Genomic DNA, 16,180 nt, shown 5'->3' on the forward strand with positions numbered 1-16,180 from the left:
TAATGAAGCCTGCTTTTTCAAAAAACTGTTTGACTTCAAAACCAACCGGTTCAGTTCTTTCTCTCAAATGTGGACCAAATCATGCAGATAATAGATTTGTCTTATGTTTGCTGCTCATAAACCGGCATTGCTGTTAGATTATCATTACAAAGTCACTTTTGCATAATAGCTGAAACTTCTGAAAACACACATGGACACTATAGTATACTGTTTGTATCTGTTTACTCAAAATTCCTGCAAATGTGCTAATGTTACCAAGTTTGCAGGAACAGATGTTCATAGAGCGCATTGAATATGCGTGTGTATATGGGTTGTCACTACATGTTGTTTGCAGAGGGTTAAGACTGTGGAATGCAAATAATCTCCTGTTTTATTGCCTTACAGTGAACCTACATCCTTAGCAATTAGATGTATATGATTTTTTTTTTAAAGTAAGTCACTTTAGACATAAATTAGCTAAAAAAAAAAAATTAAAAATGCACATGACGGCTTTCATGGAAGTATAGACTTTCCAGAAGATAGTGTTTTGTCTCTCAAAGCAGTAATGGTCCAGTGTGTGCCAGTCTGTCAGGTTTCTCCTTCCTTCAGAATCTTGCCTTGCTCCTGCTTCAATCAGACTAATCGTTTCCGTTGTTAATTACTTCCTCGCCCCACTGAGGTGTCTCGTACTTGTGACAGAATGAGACCTGTCAAAACCAAATTTAATTTAATGTTAAATCCTGCTAAATGGAGCACACTAATAAGTCCTAATGTGCGCTGGCTGTATAAACCTGACCCACATAAGCCACATTTGTCGATGTCAGACAACTAGTGCAACTCAATAACATGCGAATATGATGTATCACACATATAGTCACTACCAAATTGCAATAAGAGACAGGAAAGATCCTCCACTCAGTTATTAGGTACACCTTTTAATTAGGTCAAATGTAATTTTTGAAGAAAATATTTAACTAGCTCGTCATAAGAGGTATTATTGTTTCCCTGTGTAAGCCATAAACCTGCATGAGTTAAAGCTGTCAGAGTATTATGTATGGATCTGGATTGCTGTGCAGAATAAAACCAGCTTTACACAGGTTAATTCCTGAAGTTTGAGCAAATATTTTACTTTTCAAGCATATGTTTATGGTCGGGATTGAAAACAGATTATTAAGGACAAAAAGAAACAATAATAAACATACTAATGTTGTAACGATACCAATATTTTGGTACCAGTACCGGTACTAAAATTATTTCGGTACTTCTCGGTACTTTTCTAAATAAAGGGGACCACAAAAAATTGCATTATTGGCTTTATTTTAACAAAAAAATTTAGGGTGCATTAAACATATGTTTCTTATTAAAGTTAAGTCCTCAAATAAAATAGTGAACATACAAGACAACTTGTCTTTTAGTAGTAAGTAAACAAACAAAGGCTCCTAATTAGTCTGCTGACATATGCAGTAACATATTGTATCATGTATCATTCTATTATTTTGTCAACATTATTAAGGACAAGTGGTAGAAAATTAATTATTAATCTACTTGTTCATTTACTGTTAATATCTGCTTACTTTCTCTTTTAACATGTTCTGTCTACACTTCTGTTAAAATGTAATAATCTCTTATTCTTCTGTTGTTTGATACTTTACATTAGTTTTGGATGATACCATAAATTTGGGTATCAATCAGATACCAAGTAGTTACAGGATCATACAATGGTCATAATTTAAGTCCTCATGTGTCCAGGGACATATTTCCTGAGTTTATAAACATAATATACATTTTTTTAAAACGTAAGAAGATGTTGTGATGCCAAAAAATATCGACGTAATCATAGTAGTATCGACTAGATACGTGCCGGTACTTGATACCATTACAATGGATGTTAGGTGTAGATCCACCTATGGCATTTGTTTACATTGTGATGCCGGTGAGTTATTGTATCCTCCTACGGTGTGTAGTGAAGCATGTTTAGCTATTCCTCGTCCTGCAGGGATGATCCTTGTAAGAAACTTTGTCGCCATGGAGACCAGCATTAGTGATTTAGAAGTAGCTAAAACACTGCCGACAGCAGATGGACGTTAGCCGCTAGCTAGCTAGCCATGTCTTAAAGCATCTCTTGCTGAGGGCGTGTCAGTGTTATAATTTCACCTTTATCGTTAGTTTTTAAGCCAAAATGCGTCTGATCTCCATTTTCTGTCTACACACTGTGTCTGCTTGTAAGTACTCTGTGATTGTGGGCCGCTGAACATGCTCGTCTGATTGTAAACTAGCAATTTCACAACGTGACTTCGACGCGGGCGCGGGGGGGTGCGGGACCGGTACGTTTCAGAGACAGTATCGTACCGAAAATTATTCATTAGTATCGCGGTACTATACTAATACCTGTATACTGTATAACCCTAAAACATACTGAATAGAATTGGAGTAATCAAACAAAATCATACCCTTTTTTTTTTTCCAAAAGAAAATTATGAGGAAAGAATTTATAAAAAAATAAAATTGCATTAAAAGTTTTATATAAATACAATTGTAAAACACAACGACCCTTTAATTTTACTTGAATAAACATTTAATTAATATATACTTGTGATGTAGTGGACATACTGTTTACACTTATTCGTACATTTTGGGAATTCTTGTGAGAACTACAACTTCTCTACGACTTATTTGCCGTTTTTCGCAGTGGCTAGCATGTTGTGACACAAAACTTTTTAACTTTGACCTGACATTTTGAAAATGTAGCAGGTCAGAGTGTTGCCTCCTGCAGCATCATCACCACCACCTTTTTCCATGTGAGGTGCAAAGGCTCATGGGTAAATCTCTGCCCTGCAGCTTACATCATCACCATCATAGTTCACACATCTTCTCTCACCTCTCTTTGTATGGCTTCCTGTTTACATGCCCTAAATACTTTTAAAGTTTACTGTCAGCTACTTCCTTTTTCATGGATTATCACGATGCAGAAGCAATCAGTGAGGAAAAGATGGTCAGATAAGACTAGTTCAAGAACGAACATGCTGCATCTGCACTCAAATTGATTTTTCTTTTTTTGGTCACATTGCTTGGGGGTGGCGAGCAAAGAAGCCACATTCGCGAGTGGATTAGCATTCAGGAGAAATGAAGCAGGAAATACGGATGTGCACTAGCGACAGCAGTTTTTTTTTTATATCCAAGCATACAGACTACATAATGTTTTATTATTTTAAACCCCGACATGTTTTTGTGTTTAACTGATGCTTGTTATTGCAAGTGTAGAAATCTGATTGTCTTTTTTTTTTTTTTTTACTGTTTAACATGTTAAACATTGCTAAGTTCCCCCTGAGTGAGCACAAAGCCTAAATTCCTTCTGACAAACAAAAAGCAAGCTGACTTTTTGTGACTTTTGAGCATGACATTAAGAATGGAGGATTTTCTAGGTCAGTAAATAATTAAATGGTGGTAGTAGTAGTACTGGAAGATATTGTTAATATACAGTACCTTCCCATCTAGTGAGTTTTGCTTTGTTTATCACGATTAGTTATCACTGGGGTAACTTGCCCTCGGTTTACATAGTCTCAAATGCCTCAGCAGCCCTCGCCAGTGGAAAATGTTTAATTATATGCAGATGAAACATGAACAATTAGCTATATTTAAACCTGAATGGAAAGTCTTTTGACCTCATGCTCTTTTATTAAACAGAACTGATGCTGTATTAACAATAAGGTGCAAAGACTTAGGCAGCATTTGGTAGTGCTGATAAGTGAATTCATGTAAGCAACAGGGAGCACAACCAACAGTTGGAAAGGCAGGCACTGATGTTAATGTTATTTCTGGCTACTGCCATCTTGTGGAGGAAACAAAATGTTGCTTTTGCTATTATTCAATTTGGAGGTAGCTTTCAGCTATTGCCACCATTATTTAAGGACTTCGCACACACTGCAGTTAAATGAAACCATTAACTGATTTCTACTTATTTCCATGTAGATGCAATATCTGCACTATGCATAACTCCAGAAGAGGAACATAATAATAGAAGCATCTCATATAGTAAGACAAAGGCTAAATGTTGGTTAATAACCATGTCATCCATGCTTTAGCTGCAGCTTCAGCCTCCACCAGTGGTAAATGTAAAAAAATTTTGGATGAAGTACTGCAGTGGGTATTTGGTCAATTTTTAACCAGAATTAAAAGTAAACAACAATATGTGTCCCGGCGGAATATTCACATGACCTGTTTTTTTTAGAACTAATCAATAAAACCACGCAATTCTTCAATAAATGCAGCAAAACTAAACCAATACAAATGAGCTAACGTGTCAAATCCTTTCGAGGTTATAGTCAATTGTGTACTGTTGATCGCAACAAAAGGTCAGAATTGAAACTACAGTTGTAGTACTCCACTTGTATTACAACATACAGCCACTAGATGGAGACAGTGATTCATTAAAGTCCCAATCAACTACATGTACATCTCTGCCACAACAAAACAGACATGACCTCAGTAGTCATAGAGGGGGACTGCCCCTCACTGCAACCATGTACATGTAATAGCAACCTAAGTAGTGAGCTTAATTCAAATAAAGATCTCCAGTTAAGTGTTTTTGGACGGACCATACAAGCTGTCCAGTGTAGTTTGCTAATGCATTTGCCTGCAGTGCGTTTTAGCATGAAGCATCTGTGTTCCTTCCTAATTACATGTAAACATGTGTGTTATTTTACCTATTCTACACCAGATTTTCATCCATTTTGTCATGTGGCTTGCTTGCTTGCTTGAACCACTAGATGGTGGTGTGTCATAGCGTTCCCCTTTTACGCTAAGAGGCTGTTGAGACTTCAAAAATGTTGTATTACAGTAAATACTCTAATTGGAGCCGGGAGCTGGGGGAGGATCATTACATTTAATAATGTTTTAGAATGCATGAGAACATGGAGGAAGCGTTTATTATATAAGTGGTGTATATCATACATACAGTGTATTGCACAACACAACAGCAGCAGAACCAATGTTGTAATATCAGTACGGCGCAAACAATAATACGGCTGAGTTAATTGTAAACAACTCTGTGTCTTTTTCATTAAATACAACTAAACAGGCCATCTCAAAAAGGAATGAACTTTAGTTTTTGTGTTGCTGAATGATATGACGGACAGAATGTATATAAAATATAGAATGTGGGATATACAATAATAACTATGAACAATAAAACACTGAATATTGAGAATATATGAACGTTGTTCTTCCACTGCAGATTACCTCCTTGATCGACATCTTTAATAATCGAGCAGGAACAACAAAGATGCAATAAACATGGCGACAAATAAAGCCAGACATAATGTCACTGTTGTACAGAACTTTGCTGTAGAAATCAGGCTGCATTCTGACACTCGCGTTAGCGGTTACAGGCTTGTTGCTGCCCCGCCCACTCTGCTCCGTGCCTCTTTTGTGTGAAGCCAATGTCACTCAATAGTGCATATTTTAACCATTGGAATCATTTCTATAGTTTAAAAACCTCAGCGGGCCGCATTGAAATGTTTAGTATTGTGTATTATGCCAAGGTAGCCCAGTTAACTACCTTTTTTATGCTGTTTTGCAAGATCTGTGTCACGTGACTTCAAACTTGACACCTCATTGGCTGGTTCTGAGACAGGATTGATTGCTTCAGTCTTAATTTACCGGAAGTGAGTCTTACTTTTTGAAGCAGCAAAATTTTCGACACTTTATTTGTCAGCACTGATTTTTTTTTTTTTACACTTAATTTTTCAGCACTGAATTTTTTTTACATTAAATTTTTATACAATGAATATTTTTCACACTCAGTGTTTATACAATAAATTTTTGTACACTGAATTTGTATGCACTGACATTTTCTTTCAATGAAATTGTCAGCATAATTCCGTTCACAAAATTTAGATGCAAAATGTTCAGCTACATAAATTGAGTGTCAAAAAAGCTTTCGTAATAAAGACACATATTAACCTCCATACAAACAATATAGATTTGGCCGACAAATCGATAGAGCTTTTAATACTATCGCCATATTGTGATAATGCATGTTGATGACACATTCAAGATGTGTCCTGCAAATTTGACAGCGACAAACAAATGAAGGTGTCCTCAAAGCAATGTAGCGTCCTCGCTAGCGAGCTAGAGGCTTACCCCTATTTTCCACAGGATGCAAATCGGCCACGGAACGTCATCGCCATGTTGGCGGACGCCCTCCTTTTCTTTTCAAGTCAGTGATTCCGTTTCCACCGACGGCACCGATATAGCAGTGAAGTTCCGCATCTTTGCTAAATATGCGCAGGACTTCTTTTCTTTCCGGTCGCTACAACACAGCGGTTCAATATACCCAAGCTTTGCTTGTGTTAGACAGGAAGTTATTCACAAACACAAAATAAATTATCCGGTTTAAAATAGTTCGTTTTTGAGGTGAATCACATTTTACACTGGCGGGGACGGACATGAAGTCAACTTGTTAAAAGGTTTTCAGACGTAATTTCACGTTGTTGACCCAAATGTTGATTCTGGCTGTCCAAAATTAAAGAATCCTATACAGGCGTATGACGGGAAGCTATTTGTGCATATGGGGTCCTCTGTGAAATGCCAGCTGTCAATGAAGCAGGGGCATAGTTTGTGGTAGATGTTTGTGTCTGCAACGTGCGCCACGAATGATGTTACTGTATTGTTGCTTGCTTCACAAAAAAAAAGTTGTCTTTCCCACAAATCAAGTCAAGTCAATGCCCGCAAAGCTTGAGACGTACCGTGGTGTTTACTTCAGTGTTTACTTTATCACACGATTCTGCACGTATTCGCAAGATCTCGTATAAGTCAGCGCTATTCCGCTGCACAGCCGAGCTGCAACAGAACAGCGGTGGGGATTCCCGGACGGCATATGGCGGTGGCGTTCAGCATTCTGTGGAAATCGGGTAGTGTCTCCCCACAGTCCCTCTTCTGCCTCTTTACTGACAAGTTCCTCCAACTAAGACCTTGTTTCTTCCGTGTTGGAAGACTTGTGTGTGTGAGCTGAGTGCTCCTGATGTCTAGGAGGGAGGGGGACACACAGCTTACAGCGCCCACAGAGTGATCAGTGACGCTTCCGCGTCAATCACTTGTCCATTTGGTTATGGTTTAAGTTTATTTCAAACGTGCTATACAGATGAGTGCCCCACTCAAGTCGGCTACGGCAGGGACCCCAATGACGGAGATGGGACATTCAGCACCCGCCCTGGCGGAGCTCCCCCTCCCCCACACACCCCGAGAGAAAAGGGGAGGAGAAAAAAAAAGAGAGATCACAGACACGCCGACACACAAGGCCAGCCCAGCAGCTGGCCGCCGCGCAACACTCTAACATGCCACATGGCACACCGAGGCGCACGCAAGGATTTGATCTAGCAAGCCCCCACCAAGCAAAGCACCCGGAAGGGAGTGGTCGGCAGGACCCTAGAGCCCCAGACACGCAGCCCCGCTGCAGCAACCTGGCCACCTGCAGGGCAAGCACGCTCCTAAGGCAACACCAGTCCCCCCCAAAAAAATGTAATTATAATAATCACATACGTACACAACGCATACATAGATAAGCGATACAGCTTCGGAACCCACCATCCACCGAGAATCGGCCGATCTATCCACCTTCCCAAAGGGCTGGTCCCCGACAAGCCCGCACCAAGACGATGACACGACACCGGGTGCAAAGGACAGTGCTGCTGAGCGTGAAGGCTCGGGCCGCCACCCAAAAAGCGAACCAACACGACGATAAACGAAAACGAAGCCGGCAAGTCTGCCGGCCCCAACAACCACCATGGGCATGTGCTGCAATGCACCACAATAGCGGACCCCACCCCCGCACCAGACTTAGCACCTGCTGGCGCTCGCACCACAAACAAACAACAGCAGTGAGAACTACTGCAAAACCACCGACGGCCAGCACTACCGCATCGAATTAAAACAACCTAAAAAATACAAAAGACAACCACACGCCAACAAAAGTATGGAAACCAACCAGCGCGAGTCTGCTCGCCAGCCCAAACGCCAACATGCAAACAAAAGACAATATCGCCACCCCCCCACCAAGAAACACCACTCCCCAATCCAAACCCGCACAAACACACCATCGCCCAAACAACCGAGCCACAGCACCCACACCAAACAAAAGGGTTGCACTGTCCCCGCACCAAGTCATCGATACAACCCCCTACAGCGCAAAGCCGAAACAGACAGACACAGATCTCGCCCAACAGGAAGTCAATCCACGCGACGCCACACAAACCGAAAGGGAAACAACCAACCACCCAATCCACATCCATTAAAAAACAAAAAACAATTACTCATTTTATCGTCAAGTTCTTTGCTCCAAGGTATTTTCTTTCAAACTGTTGCCTCTTACTAAGCTCTTTCTCATCAGTCCTGTAACTTAACGTATGCTGCGACCGCCCCTCATTACGGCAGGTCTCAGCGTCTTGACATCCCAAATATGTGGCTATACCTAAGGGGAGTGGAGGGGCTAGGAGCCAGGCAACAACACAAGCCACAACAGAGAGACCAGCGACAAACATGGAGATGATAAGCCTTTATTATTATTGGCTAATTTTTTGGGTTGATTTTTCATTATCACATTTATAGATGTGACGTCGTAATTGCCATTACAGGTTGATAATTCTTGGTCGCCGATAATATCCTGCATGCCTACTACTATTCTTGGAACGATACCCAAATTTGTAGTATTGCCGAAAAGTAATGCAAAGTATAGAATAATAAGTGCTTATTATATTTTAACAGAAGTGTAGATAGATCCACGCTACAGCAGAAAGTAACCAACTATGAACAGTAAATTAGCAAATATAGTAATAATAGCTTTGAGAAAATAAAACTGGAAATGACGCAATATGGAACCACATACGTCAACAGCTAAATTAGGAACTTTTGTAACCCGTTTTGAAATGGTTCGAAGTATTACAAATGTTGTGGCTTTTCTATTGTTAAATGGTAAATTGTCTGTATTTATATAGTGCTTTACTATACCTGGAATGATACCCAAAGCACTTTACATTATACATCACATTCACACACCGATGGCAGTTGGTTATATCTTCTTGTCTTCCCAGTGGTTGCTGTTCCTGACTTGTGGTTGCAACCAACGTATCCAGTAAGCAACCATCTTTCTCTTTGACTCCTCAGGTAGTAAAGCAAGCAAGAGGCACGTACTGTAGCTTGAGAAAACGACTTTATTTTGCTGTCATGTCGAAAGACGTCGGCACGCTCCGACAAGAGAGGAAGTGGAGAAACATGCCTGATGTGTAGCGTTGCCAGGCAACAAGTTTTTTGGAGTTTGGGTCACTGTCAGTCAGAAACAAATCGTACGTACGTACCAGAGAATTACAAAGTCAACACAATGACAAGTAACAGCCGAGGAGTAATGTAGCGAATTGACAGTTTGTGCTAAAAAGGTCTGCTTTCTGCCAGCCTCATCCAACTAGACTTTGTTGCAGTAATAATTGCGTCTTTTCACACGAGTGCGGGCCTACTTTGTGCTGTCAGTGTTTATATTGTCCCACAGCACTGGAAGACAAACAAAAGCAAAATTTAAGGTCCTGTTAGCATCACTGCTTACACACAAACAATCTGCTTTTTCACAGCACCATGTCTAAACATGTAAAGATCAACAGTTAAGGTGCAAATCCCAGCTTCCCTGTGCAAAAGGAACAATGTCACCGCTTATCTCCTGGGTGTTGTTGGACTTCTCACGCTAAAAGTTGAAAAGTTTGTACACGGCCTGAAGTGTTTGGGCTGGAATCCATGCAGATATTACATAAAACTGGCACCCAGTGTGTCCGTTTCCTAGGCAACTGGGTTTTTATGTCTCCGCTTTTTCGCTCTCTCATCCGTCAGTTGCCTTGGCTCAGCTTGTCAGTTTTTGTCTGGCAAGGCCGCCTTCTGTTTGGGAGCGTCCGCTCTGCTTTGTGCCTTGAGACTGTGAAAGTTTACAGCAGAACATGCGAAAAAGGAAGTGGTGGGGTTTACGCTTCAAATACAGGGGGATAGGGCAATTCCAAGGACCCTTCATTGACAGGGGCCCCCAAAAATAGGATTATGCTGAGCCAGAGGGCCAAATTAGATTTTTTTCCCCATGTGTCCCAGAACTCCTGGCGGCGCCCGTGGTCATGGAAATTTATTAAGAAGTCATACATCAAAAATAATCTGCCTCGCTTGTTTGCTCCACTTTTGAGAGAGGATGGATGAAGTTCCAGGTTTTTATGAGGTCATGAAGAACATTTAAAACCTCCTTTATGGACTGTTTTTGACCCACCCTTTGCTACATGGGCCTGTTCCGTGTATACGGCCATCACTTTGCAGAGGATAGGTTCAAACAATAAAAAAAAAAAAAGAAGTCTAAGCAAGCTTTGCTACAAATCACGTAATCCTCCTACTTACCAAAAAATGTTTGCAATAAATCGAGAAAAAAAAAGTTTTCACGTTTGCGTGTTTTATTATTCATAGTTTGATTAACAGTAATAGAATATTCTTTTATGATATAAGTGACCAGACGTCCGAGATCAAAACTGGGAATATAATCCCAGAGAAGGGGGAAAAAAACGGTCAACTATTTTTAAGTTGAAGAAACAATATGATTAGGTTATATATACATGCGTATATCCTACATAAACAATGTATGAATACATTAGATATCTATATATCTTAGGACTATAGACTGTATCTCTGTTGCTGCAGCAGCAGAGAGTTTATTCTGTCTTGACACTTTGTATTGATATTTTCTATTACATTCTTCCCTTAAATGATAATGTTTACAGTGATTGTTTTATATGTATTTTTTATGTATGTCACTTTTGATAAAAGCGTCTGCCAAATACTTAAACATAAACATAGCTAACATCAGCTAAAACCACCAATCTGTTTCACTGGATTCAGAATAAAACCAAATTCTGTTTTACAATCTTTATCTTCATCATTTATTTCAACTTTATGTTATTCAAGTATCACATTTTTAAATGTAATTAATTTAATTGACAAGCAATTCTATTATGGTCATACTCTTGTTTGCTAGCGGCTATGATTTCAGTACTATTGAAGATCTTTGCTCCTTCTCAACTGTGTTGTAATATTATTTTCACAAAATACAATCAATAGTACGTTAATGTTAAATCTTACTTGTGAAAAGTAATCCCCCGATTCCTATTTTCAACAGTCCGCTCATTTGAAACTGACAGCCTAAACTGTCAGTTTAGGCTGCTCGCCAGCTCCTCATCACCACTTCAAGATGGCGGCCGAATTTCTCGCATCACAGCAGCCAATGCTGCGTCTATTTATAAGATGTCTATGGTTAGCACTGTAGCTCACATAGCTATGTTAGCATTGCAAACTTCTACTACTGCTTAACTCCTTTATGTTGACACAAACTACAAAACCCGTTTCAATATGAGTTGGGAAATTGTGTTGGATGTAAATATAAACGGAATACAATTATTTGCAAATCATTTTCAACCCATATTCAGTTGAATATGCTACAAAAACAACATATTTGATGTTCAAACTGATAAACATTTTTTTTTTTTTTTTTTGCAAATAATCATTAACTTTAGAATTTGATGCCAGCAACACGTGACAAAGAAGTTGGGAAAGGTGGCAATAAATACTGATAAAGTTGAGGAATGCTCATCAAACACTTATTTGGAACATCCCACAGGTGAACAGGCAAATTGGGAACAGGTGGGGGCCATGATTGGGTATAAAAGTAGATTCCATGAAATGCTCAGTCATTCACAAACAAGGATGGGGCGAGGGTCACCGCTTTGTCAACAAATGCGTGAGCAAATTGTTAAACAGTTTAAGAAAAACCTTTCTCAACCAGCTATTGCAAGGAATTTAGGGATTTCACCATCTACGGTCCGTAATATCATCAAAGGGTTCAGAGAATCTGGAGAAATCACTGCACGTAAGCAGCTAAGCCCGTGACCTTCGATCCCTCAGGCTGTACTGCATCAACAAGCGACATCAGTGTGTAAAGGATATCACCACATGGGCTCAGGAACACTTCAGAAACCCACTGTCAGTAACTACAGTTGGTCGCTACATCTGTAAGTGCAAGTTAAAACTCTCCTATGCAAGGCGAAAACCGTTTATCAACAACACCCAGAAACGCCGTCGGCTTCGCTGGGCCTGAGCTCATCTAAGATGGACTGATACAAAGTGGAAAAGAGTTCTGTGGTCTGACGAGTCCACATTTCAAATTGTTTTTGGAAACTGTGGACGTCGTGTCCTCTGGACCAAAGAGGAAAAGAACCATCCGGATTGTTATAGGCGCAAAGTTGAAAAGCCAGCATCTGTGATGGTATTGGGGTTTATTAGTGCCCAAGACATTGGTAACTTACACATCTGTGAAGGCGCCATTAATGCTGAAAGGTACATACAGGTTTTGGAGCAACATACAGTATGTTGCCATCCAACAACGTTACCGTGGACGCCCCTGCTTATTTCAGCAAGACAATGCCAAGCCACGTGTTACATCAACGTGGCTTCATAGTAAAAGAGTGCGGGTACTAGACTGGCCTGCCTGTAGTCCAGACCTGTCACTTATTGAAAATGTGTGGCGCATTATGAAGCCTAAAATACCACAACGGAGACCCCCGGACTGTTGAACAACTTAAGCTGTACATCAAGCAAGAATGGGAAAGAATTTCACCTGAGAAGCTTAAAAAATGTGTCTCCTCAGTTCCCAAATGTTTACTGAGTGTTGTTAAAAGGAAAGGCCATGTAACACAGTGGTGAACATGCCCTTTCCCAACTACTTTGGCACGTGTTGCAGCCATGAAATTCTAAGTTAATTATTATTTGCAAAAAAAAATAAAGTTTATGAGTTTGAACATCAAATATCTTGTCTTTGTAGTGCATTCAATTGAATATGGGTTGAAAAGGATTTGCAAATCATTGTATTCCATTCATATTTACATCTAACACAATTTCCCAACTCATATGGAAACGGGGTTTGTATATTACATCAGACACAGGGGTGGAGTAATACAGCTCATTAGCATTAAAGCTACAGAGACATAAAACAATGTGTTCTGAATAAAAGCACTTTTAAAGTTATTAAATTTCAGCATCAATATTAGATTTTCACACTGTTGTGGCACCTCTGAGCCTTTATTGATTAACAATACTATTATATTGGACCTCTAATTGCCACTTTAAACCTCAGCTTTTAAGATGCCACGTGTGCTGTACAATTACGCTTTTTGATTCTGAGGTGGTGTTGATTGTCCTAATGAAGTCCGTTTAAAATCATATTCCCTCTGCTGAGAAAGGTGTGTGTTTGCACATATTTGTTTTCGTTTGATTGGTCCATTAATGACTCAAAGTCATGACGATGTGAATGTGCATCTTCCCATCATAATTTTAGCCTGGTTGTCAGTGTAAATGAGCCATGCACGCCGGGACCGAAGAGGCAAACGATTCGTATAATGGTTCCCATCAGCTATACTCAAAATGCATTGAAAGGAAAAGGAGGAGTTGAAGGACACGAGTGAAGGAGGAGATAAAGATTGGTGGGTGTGTGATGTTCTTTATAGCATCATGTTAAGTAGGAGGATTATATCCCCCCCGCCCCCCGCAACCCCTCCCTCGAGGCAGCGGGTGTGGACGCAAGTGTATAGTTGAGATGGATGTTTAATTTTCCTGACGCCCCTTAAACGCACCTTAGTAGTTGCTCAGTGTTTAACTAGTCGAGGCTGCACCTTTTGACCTATGTACCATGTCAACACAGCTGCACGCGGTCGAGGATGAGAGGCGTTCACAGGTCAGGAAGACACACATAATCATCTGTGCGCTTCATTATGTGTACAGCCTCCCCCGCCCCTCACTCTTTCACCCATCGCAGCAGCCAGCTCCACTCGCCTCCTCTCTCACTCTCTCTCTATGCCAAGTGCCTCGACTCGCCAGAGCTCGACACAGGCGTAGCATCTCCTCCTTTGCTCGTGCACACGTGCTCTCGTTCAACGCGCCGTCACAAACACAGGAAGTGATCTTCGCGAGAATGCAGTTTTAAAGGTGTGTGTGCACGTGTGAGGATGCGCGGCGGGCAGATGGCGTTGTAAACGGCGGACTTTAGGGTGTAGGAACGTCTCGTCTCCGCAGCTGCTGCTTTTCCTGTGACGGTAAGGGAAAAAGAAACAAAAAAATCAAAGGAGGCGGGATGTCCACCTCGCCTGGTGCACCCGATGGCAGCCAGAGGAACTCTTGTAAGCACTTTTTTTAATTGGATTTGTTTGTGTATGTCACACCTCCTTTTTGTCCCCTGTGTCATTCAGCTTTTATTTTGGAGGCGAATCTGACATGTAAGGGTAAGAAAAGTGTAGGAGTGTAACGAAACACAAGTAATAATAACAACATGGTGTCTTAATATCTGATCTCTACAGCGCCACCTTATAGTATAAACATTTTTAAAAAGCTGAGTTTTTCATAGTAGTTTGTGCATCACTACAATGATGGCTCAGGTTACAATTTGTTGTTGCTGTAAAGTGTATCAGTTATTAGGCGTGTGGGAGGGCATGCTGATGTGTGAGGCTTCATTGTGGCCTTGAGCAACAAACACACAAAGTTGTGGGTGATTGATAAGATGATGTGACTCATTTTTGACTCATGTGTATCACACACACACACACACACACACACACACACACACACACACACACACACACACACACACACACACACACACACACACGCACACACACACACACAGGACTGTGCCTTGACTGTGGCACAAGATCATGTTGAAGGGGGGTGGGGATGAAGGTTAGAGGAATGGGCTTTTTATTGCTTCCACTATTATTGCACCCTCCCTCTTTTTCAATCCACTGCTCCCATTATCATCCTCCAGGCGTTCATTTGCCTTTTTCTCCACAAACAGCATCTTATTTCCTACCCTTTATTTACCCTTATTAGTTGAAGGTCCTGTTAGCAACACAAACACTCCACCACAATCAACAGACCGTGATATAGTGAGGCATTTTAATTGCATGCTATTTGTTTTGCTGTTCATTATGCCTAAGTAATTGTGTAAGTTATGTTTGGACGCGAGTCAACGCGCATCCATCACGGCACCTTCTTGCTAGCGGCGCCGCAATCGACCACAAGTTGGCTATAGCCTGCAGTTTTCTAAGCAGAGTGTTACATAACCACACTCTATAGAATAATTGTTAATGGTGGACTGGGATCTATTGGATTTTACTGCCACAAAAGTGAACACATATGCTATGATATTTGACATCGAGGCACATTAACAAAAAGTGGTATGTAATCCTTTGAATTGGAAAGGTTCATCGAATTTTTTTTAGGTTCTGGACCTCGTTTTTAGGTCCCGGTCTAATAAATATTCAGTCCGCTAAGGGAACAAAATGCTACACATAAAACTGATTGACCTTTTGTGTTAACATCTTTATTGATTTTTGCAGTGAAACAACTGTAAATTACTATCCATCCATCCGTTGGAGCTTATCCCAACTGCATTTAGGCGGAAGGCAGGGTACACGCTGTACAAGTCGGCACCTCATCGCAGGGCCAACACAAATATACTGTATTACTAGGGTAATTCTCCAAAAAATTAAATTCTCAAATACATAGTTCATATTTTACCGGGAAGGCCAAGTGTTTCAAAGGAGGTCATATTATAATTAGTTTCCTTCATTTGAAACAGATTGATTGATTGATTGAGACTTTTATTAGTAGGTTGCATAGTGAAGTACATATTCCGTACAATTGACCACTAAATGGTAACACCCCAATAAGTTTTTCAACTTGTTTAAGTCGGGGTCCACTTAAATTGATTCAGATCATTGTGGTCTACATAACATGTAATGGTGGTGCTTTGGTCTGGTGCAGAGATCATGTTTTTCAGACCATCTTCAAGCCGCTTTCTGACTGACTCTTAAGAATGCGCCGCTTTGTGGGCGGTCTTATTTAGGTGCCAAAGTTCCCCTCCAGGCCAAGCCCCCTTCGACTGCATCTCCACCCTGTCAGCCATGTTGTCGTTTTTAACGCTTCTATATCGGGTATACTGACATAAGTTAGAACTACACACTACTTTTTTATTACAAACGGCAACAGTGCAGTATGTTAGTATGCATGTACAAGCCAGTCTGTCCCATAACATGAGTATTTAGATAAATAAGGAACTTATTGACTACAACTTTGGACTACAACTGGA

At 40.6% G+C, this 16,180-nt stretch overlaps 1 protein-coding gene across 5 annotated transcripts in view; it reads left to right on the forward strand.

Moving 5' to 3' along the window:
- dtnbp1b (dystrobrevin binding protein 1b) overlaps window positions 1-16,180 on the forward strand; it is a 120,145-nt gene that overhangs the window by 59,777 nt on the left and 44,188 nt on the right. The window contains exon 1 of one of the 5 annotated variants that reach the window (XM_061966907.2): window positions 13,865-14,213. The exons of 3 other annotated variants lie outside the window; for them this stretch is intronic. In XM_061966907.2, coding sequence (XP_061822891.1) covers window positions 14,168-14,213 — 46 coding nt within the window. In that variant the 5' untranslated portion in view covers window positions 13,865-14,167. Of the gene's footprint in view, window positions 1-13,864; window positions 14,214-16,180 lie in introns of those variants that run through there. One more of the 5 variants, XM_061966903.2, reaches the window with a different exon arrangement.

The sequence above is a fragment of the Nerophis lumbriciformis genome, linkage group LG11 (genome assembly GCF_033978685.3).
Source record: "Nerophis lumbriciformis linkage group LG11, RoL_Nlum_v2.1, whole genome shotgun sequence".
NCBI classification, from domain to species: domain Eukaryota; kingdom Metazoa; phylum Chordata; class Actinopteri; order Syngnathiformes; family Syngnathidae; genus Nerophis; species Nerophis lumbriciformis.